This window comes from Drosophila santomea, chromosome 3L (genome assembly GCF_016746245.2).
Source record: "Drosophila santomea strain STO CAGO 1482 chromosome 3L, Prin_Dsan_1.1, whole genome shotgun sequence".
Taxonomy (NCBI): domain Eukaryota; kingdom Metazoa; phylum Arthropoda; class Insecta; order Diptera; family Drosophilidae; genus Drosophila; species Drosophila santomea.
The window spans coordinates 18066308-18073863 of NC_053018.2; the positions used below are offsets into that span (position 1 = coordinate 18066308).

General features: G+C 38.9%; 1 protein-coding gene and 1 long non-coding RNA gene across 2 annotated transcripts; one reads left to right on the plus strand and one right to left on the minus strand.

Moving 5' to 3' along the window:
- Nucleotides 1-1657: 1657 nt before the first annotated feature.
- LOC120449696 lies at nucleotides 1658-3773 on the minus strand. The gene is made up of 3 exons (XR_005616212.2): nucleotides 3628-3773; nucleotides 2619-2728; nucleotides 1658-2535 (listed from the first exon to the last, which is right to left on the minus strand). It is a non-coding gene; the product is annotated as an uncharacterized LOC120449696 (long non-coding RNA).
- Nucleotides 3774-3957: 184 nt separating this feature from the next.
- Nucleotides 3958-4408, plus strand: LOC120449695 (accessory gland protein Acp62F). The gene has a single exon (XM_039632312.2). The coding sequence runs from the start codon at nucleotides 3968-3970 to the stop codon at nucleotides 4328-4330; it is 363 nt and encodes a 120-aa protein (XP_039488246.2). The 5' UTR covers nucleotides 3958-3967; the 3' UTR covers nucleotides 4331-4408.
- Nucleotides 4409-7556: the final 3148 nt, after the last annotated feature.

A 7556-nucleotide genomic window follows, 5' to 3' on the forward strand; every position in this document is an offset into this window, starting at 1 on the left:
ACCCGTGGAGTTATTGACACTGCGAAGTAGTCAAGCAATATCATTTTCATGTAAGTGACTATAGTAATAGGCTGTGTTCAATTCCTGTTATTATGTGTGAGATAGAGTAATTGACTGTCTGCTTGATTAGTATAAAACAAAGGAAAAACTAAATAGATTTAAAACTGTTTAGCTCACTGTAAGAATTCCATTAATTGTTAGTTCTCTCGCCCAACTTAATCAGATATTTGTATATCATTTCCGAACACGAGTTTTTTACACATACCCGGTTTTCCCGCTAACAAACCAGCTAACTGATTGAATCCCTTTGTTCCGCTTTAAGTGTTTAACAGTTCCCTCGGGTGTCCTCGCTCTGAACCAGTTCCATTTGAACAAAACGTATTCTCATTTCCTCTAATTCAGCCCCATGCAGACACACATCCTCCCACATCCCCCCTCTCCCCACACTCAGGAGTTTTATAGATTTATAAATTCAAATATCATGGCCACTGCATCCGAAGCAGACAGTCAGACAGTCAGACAGTCGTATAGTTGGACATTGAGACGGAGGGACAATAAAGTCAAAGGCGGCGAGTTGTTCCTGCTGTTTCCACTGCTGCACTGCAGCCTGTTGACAAAAACAACGAGAACAATGCGAGGAGCCACACATGGAGCGAAGGATGTAGCTGGGGTGGATCTGGTAGCTGGGGGCATCATTGGGTTAAGGGGCGACATATCTCCTCCGTTGTGACAGCGAAACACTGCAATAAAAGTGGTGGCACGTTGGCACCAAGGGGTGGAATTTACATTTAGTTTATGAGTAGACAAGCGACGACAATAGTGGGGAAGTAGCATCCTATTCAGACTTCTGCTCCACATTCTGCTCCTTTTGCATCTTCTTCAGCTGAGCCCGTGTCGGCACACTGGGAGAAATAGGATTGAATTAATTTCTTTCTTGTTTCCTAAAAGTTGTATTATTCTAATGCCATTTTTACAATATTTTTAAATACCTCTTTAATTATTTTTATTTTTAATATACCTATTGTTTAGGAATGCATATATTCATTATATTATTTTAATGATACTTGTATTATTAGGATCATTTTTAAGTGTGCACCATTTCCGCAGCAGTTTCTGCTGTTGTGCACCCAAAAGGTCATACAATGAAATGCACAAATGTCAACATTTAACGGTCAAAATGGTAGCAGCAACAGCCAAGGGGAATCCCCACAAAAGTGGGCGTAATGGGCACACACCGGGCATTGTGTGGCTGCCAGGAAGTGGAATCACCACGCTCGACCTTAGCCAGCATTTCCAAGTTTAGAGTTTATGGCCCAAAAGAAAGTCGCCGAACACAATGGACAACACCGAAGCAACAGGAGCCGCAGTCGCCCACTTTCCTCCTTTTCAGCCAAACTAATCAGGTTGACGGAGAGTACTGACCATTGGAAATGGGGTCGGAAAACGGAGGGAAATCGGAGGCGTGGCCAGTGGAAGATGCAACTTTATGACATTTGTCTCGAAACATTGTGCTCGAAACTAAAAATAATATTGTATGTCAAAAAAATTAAATTAAAGTCTTTCTCTGCGGCTTTAAAGTTTTAATTTTATTTAAATTGCGCTTAGTCGGATTCAGTTTATGTTTTCCTAGGGTTGAAAAATTATTTTAATTCCTATTTAAATAAATTTGTGGTTTGTATATTATGTTTATGATTATGTTTATGATTATTTTAACAACGCAGAGGAATCAGCGAATTATCATACCCATTAATTATGAAATAAAAATGTAGTGAACAAGGCACACTTTTCTTTTTGGTGTAAATGACCTAAACAATCCCAATTAAAATAGCTTTGAGAGCCCAAATAAAAGTGTGCTAAATTGGAGGGTTTTCGCCTTACCAAGTCGCATTGTCGCGTGCTGTCTCTTTCTCCGGCCTCTGTTCCCGTCCTTCTCTCTTTGAGCTACCTTTCCCTCTCACATGTTTGGGGAACTAGAGACCTTTGTGGCAGTTCAATCGTAATGAACTATGCACAAAAATGACCTCCAGTAACAGAATGTTGATGGTGGGCGAACCAACGAACAGACCAACAAGTTTTCGCCCTTTGTCGCATTTTCCGTTTCTTTCTGGACAAATTACATTTGGTTTGTGCTGGACAATGTTTTCCAGGGTTGCCAACAGCGGCCAGTGGACTTTCTTCCGCTCTTTTTAGCAGGCGGCGTGGGTTGCATCCACATCCACATCTACATCCACACAACTGCAAAGAGCCCTAAAATTATGTCTAGCCAGGAAGCAAACTTTTTGTCCTTTGTCCAACACTTTATTAACGCTACAGCTGCTCCGAAAAAATGTATTTAAAAGGACTTCAGAAAAGGGTTCACATTCAGCAGAGATTTTAAGCGTAGTAATTAGTTTGGGACTTTATGGAGCTGCAGCTCTGGAGAGTTGATAAATATTATATTGTATGGCGGAGCTTACTATATCTGTGTGATGTGCTCCTTAAATGTTGTGCATTTGTACTAATGACTATCCTCGCTTACTGCTGCGAAATTTCCAGCTGAAATTTTCGGGGAATGGAACGTAAAATATTTAATTGCTTTATACTGCTAAATTAGGCTTTCAGCAAAGTTGTTAATTTACATGCATCGACAATTGTTTCAATACGTTGGACGGAGTGTCAGGAGTGGCAGATGTTGCTGCATTTCTGGGTTCTGTGCTGGGTTTCTGCTTTTGCACTTGCTGTTTGTACACTGAAATAAATATATACTCGTAATATAAGATGCCAATCTCAGTAATCAAACATTTATTTTTAAAATGTATTCAATAAATTAGTTATAATTTAGTTATGAAAATATTTGTAAAAATGTATATAAGTTGAATCTTCAAATTTTTTCAACTAAATTTGGAGGCAAGCCCGAATATCGTATTTTAAAAATTTGGACTTCACGCTAAACTAAAGTTTGCTTTCTTGTGTAAAGTGGGAGTTTGTTAGTCCAGTTGCCATAATTATGGCAATTGGCAGACTGAACTGCAGTGTGGGCCTAAAATTGTGCAATGGCGACACGTTGACGTTGGTGAGGGCAATGGGGTTTTAATGGGAACAAGGATGAGGATACTCCTGCACCAGATGCGGCTGTCGTCGTCTTTTTGGAATTTAATTAAAGTTTACACAAGTAAACAAATGACAGTCTGCAGCCGCCAACATTGCAAGATATTTGTCTGCATTTGTGTTGGTTTCTGCTTCAGTGTGTTTGTGCTTGTGTTTGTGTGTGCGTGTCACATGGCCACAAAACGAGTGCAGATTCAAGTAGACTGAGTGCAATTTTATTAAAGAAAACTCACACAACGCCAAGTTGAGGTAAAGTTTTCAGCGACAAAAATGTGTCGCATGCGGTAGGCATTAAAATATATAAAAGTTTTCAAAGGGGGTTGTTCAAAAAGATTAGAGAGAATATATACATATATCAAAATATTTGTAGTTATAGTTATCCAGATAATTTGGAATAATAAACAGAGTGAGCTAAGGCAGTAGGATCCCCAAGAATCTAAAATATGAGGATGCCAGAATAAGTTGTTAGTATTAGGTTCGCAGCTTAAATTCTACGATATGACATCCAAAAGTGTGTAACGGAGAGAGCTCCAGAATTACTTTTTATAAATAATTGATTTTTTTAAAAGAGCGAAGATCAGCGAAACGATTTAGATTTGCACACGGTAAGTTATTTTTCCTTTCCTTTACATTTTTTGATTTGGCACTTATTTGTAAATTGTGTGGATGGCGTACATCGTTTTATTGTAAACTGATCGAGTCTGGTCAATAGTACGGTTACCTGAACATTTAAGTCTGTTAAATCTAAAGCTGTGGAATAATTTCATAGCTAATGAAATTCGTTTCCTCACATTACAACGCGTTCACCTAAGATGTATGCACAAATTCCATGTTTCTTCGGTATATTATTTATTTAGAGACCGCATTACACCTAAATAGTATGTGGAAGTGGGAAGTATTCACGCTTGTGGTACTGATCACTTTTTCCGCGGTAAAGTGCTTCTCTGAGAAAATCGATTGCGCCAAAAATGGCACGCAGGCGGATTATTGTCCCACAGCTTGTCCAGAAACGTGTGATTCCAAAGGCAAGCCCAATTGCATTTTGATCTGCGGAGGTCCTTGTGTGTGCAAGCCAGGATATATTGTCAATCGAATGATTCCCGCCTGTGTACTGCAATCTGATTGTCCAAGAAACTCATTACCAAAGGGTCGAGCCCGAAGACTAACGAATTTCAGTTGCTTTAGTGGGGAAAACACATGCCCTCAATTAAAACATAGTAATGGTAGGCGAAAGGTTGGCTAGCATTTAAAGTAGATAACATAGTTGTGTACAATTATGGTTTCAATTAAAAATTAAAATATATCCTATATTTATATCACAGTACTTTGGTATCTGCCCTCCTTTAAATATTTCAACCATCAACCGATGGTACACGTGTGCGGTACATTTGTTGCTGAACATTGATGCACCAACAACCGCAAACTGTTTGGTATTTTTGCCATTTTGCAGAGTAAAACTAAAATCCCCGAATTATGCAACAAAAAATTAATTAAACACAATTTAGTTTTGTCCCCTGGAGATGAACGTGATCCGCAAAAAGCCGCGTTGCGCGAAAATCGCTGCGGTTTCCACCCATATATAGTGTATATCCCAACCAGTACAGCAGAGCTTGTATAACTAGAGCTAGGATAATAAATTGACAAAAAAATAAGTTACTGATTTCACTTTGGTCATTCAAAGACTGCTCGCACTACTGATTAAGTTCTAAGAATAGTTCATTCGAAAAATGCTTGTTTAAGGTATTGAAGCTCTACTGTGGCGCAGGGACAGAATTATTGCTATGCAAGGCCCTGAAAAAAGGGCAATGAAAAAGTGACCACGAACAAAAAAAATGTCCCTGGGAATGGGGCCTCGTTTCAAAGGGCTGATTGGATGAGCCAGGGGGTAACGAGGGCTCTTTGCGGCTACTTGACTTAATACCTGCAATAATTATTATAACGATGCAGGATGCGGGACTGGGGGGGCATTAGAGGGGAAAGGCGGCAAAGAGGGCAAATCTTTTTGTGCAATAAAAATATATATAACAGCCGGCCAACAAAGTTGAAGCGGCCCATAAAAATGGCCAGGATAAGCACTTGGACTTTGCATCGGGCGATTTATTTTTTATTTATTTATATTCATTTACTTTTTTCCGCCGTTCGCTTACACAATAGGATTTATTGCGGAGTGATTGTGAGGTTACCGGGACTTTCGCATATGCGAATTCTTGAAAATGTGCCATATTCTTAGTTAATATGAAACACGGTAATTTATTTAAATAATGGAAATTGTCAAGTTATTTACTTATTTACTTTAGTCGTAAATCCTGTTATTATTTCTAACATATTCTTTGAATCGTTTCTTATATGCCTATATCAATAATTTCATAGCCTAAAAATCGTTAAACTAAATTTACTTGTCATATTTATGGGCGATTTTTCATTGAAAACGATTCAGGGAATCCCTTGGCCAGTGCGACCGTATTTATTTGAAAATGCCATTTGAATATGGTGCGCCCGTGGCCTTTTCCTGCCATTTTCCACTCTCTTTGCTCACGCCTTTCATTAAATTCAATTTAAAAAAGAAAATTTTTAGTGCCCTGCCATAAAAATAACAACCAACAACCGAAAAGAAGCCCGAGGAAAGAGCCAAAGAGCCAAAAAAAGGATCTACGGATGACGACAACGTATCGCGAAGGTCATCAATTACAGGAGGTCCGCCAACCCCGGCCCCTTAACCCCTGTTCCTGTTAACACCCCACCATCGCCCCACCCATCGCCAACAAAAACAACAACAAGCAGTTGCAAATAACTTGGCTGAAGCCTCGCATTATCCGGCCATAAGCACAAGTAGGAAGCTGGTCCTTCAGACAGGATCCTTTTTATTATTCCTTTTTCTACCCTACCAAAGGGTATAATTAACTTTGGATCGCTTGGCATTAGAAGGGAAATAATATACTCAATAATATAAAACAATCAAAACGGTACTTTTACCAAGATTTTGTACTATAAATAGTAGCTTCACCTGTTAATTGGATGAATCAAGTTAGGGCTATCAACATTTTTATTGAAAATGTTGAAATTTTATATATTTTGTACCCATATTTTGAGACAATCTAATTTATTAATTTGCCATTATATATATATATTAACTATGTAATACTTATAGAAGTGTATTATGTTCGACAGTCCAAATCCTGTTTTTCTCTTCAATTTTATTTTGGCTCATCGCTGGGAAAAAACAGAAATGAAATGGTCTGCAGATATTTCGAAAGCCATTGACACCCTTTCGGCGAGGCGTGGCCACCGAGGGGTTAAAGGCAATGCCTCAGCTTGGAGGCCTGCCTTTGAAAAGCTGAATGACCAAATAAATCATATCAAAGTGTCATATAAAAATCGTAATCAGATTTTGAAGCACACACACCCAGGGACAGAAAGGGAGGAGCACAGACAAGAAATATGCTGCCAGGCTCCGCATACTCACACTTGTGCGCTTTCCGTAAGCCAACTCCATTAAAAGTGCTTATAAATAAGGTGCTTGAAAGCCAAGTGCACACACACACACACACAAACACACTCCTTCGAGAGGGACAGTCACACAGACAGGCACACAAAGGATATAGGTCTGGGGACCATAACCAGCAATCGCTGCACCCAATGCTGATATATCCCCAAAAATGGGCACCCAGAAAGAGGAGATGACAGCGTGACTGATTTTCATGGCAATCAGATCACGGTAGAATGCTGGTATTACGGAAAATAATAATTTATTATCACTTAAAGTAATATAAAAAATTGTTTCTATACAAGTAAATTATTGTTGTATTTAAAGCTATATATACGTGTTTGTTTTTTGTATTTTAGAGGCTTTTATCTGTTGTTCTGACTTTTCCTTCCACCGAATCCCAGAACGGTAATCTTGCAGCGTTACATAACCCATTCGCCCATCGCACAAAAGTTTTCGAGTGTGTAAATTGCAAAGGACTATTTGACAAACGTCGGTCAAAAGCACAGGACATGACAGAGTGCCAGGACACTGGGGGCAGGGGATCAAAGGCGATGACCGTAAGGACAACCTGCTCGGGATTTCGGTTTAGCACTCTGCAGAACCCTCTCCTTCGCTAGAGGGTTACCCTGCAGTTAATAAAAAATAATGTGCTTCAATGCGGTTTATTCAATTTTATGGTTGGGACTTTTCAAAAAGCCGGGCACACACATAAACACTCACTCACCCGCTCACACTCACACTCACGCTCTCACATACAATGACTCTCGTCATCTCGTGCACTCAGAAAAATATCCAATTCTCAGGCAAAAAATTTGTCATTATAGTATTATTAATCTAAATTAATTTCACTTAAGTCATAAGCCATAAACTCAACGATCTATTAAGAATAAGTCCTTCATGCATTTTAAGTAGTTGAATATAGAAATATTTAGTTACTGTATCATTTCATGTCCTTATCAATATTTGATGAAAACATTATAGT

Coding starts and splice junctions, on each gene's coding strand:
- LOC120449695 (XM_039632312.2), top strand. CDS start 3,968: ATGTGGAAGTGGGAAGTATTCACGCTTGTGGTACTGATCACTTTTTCC.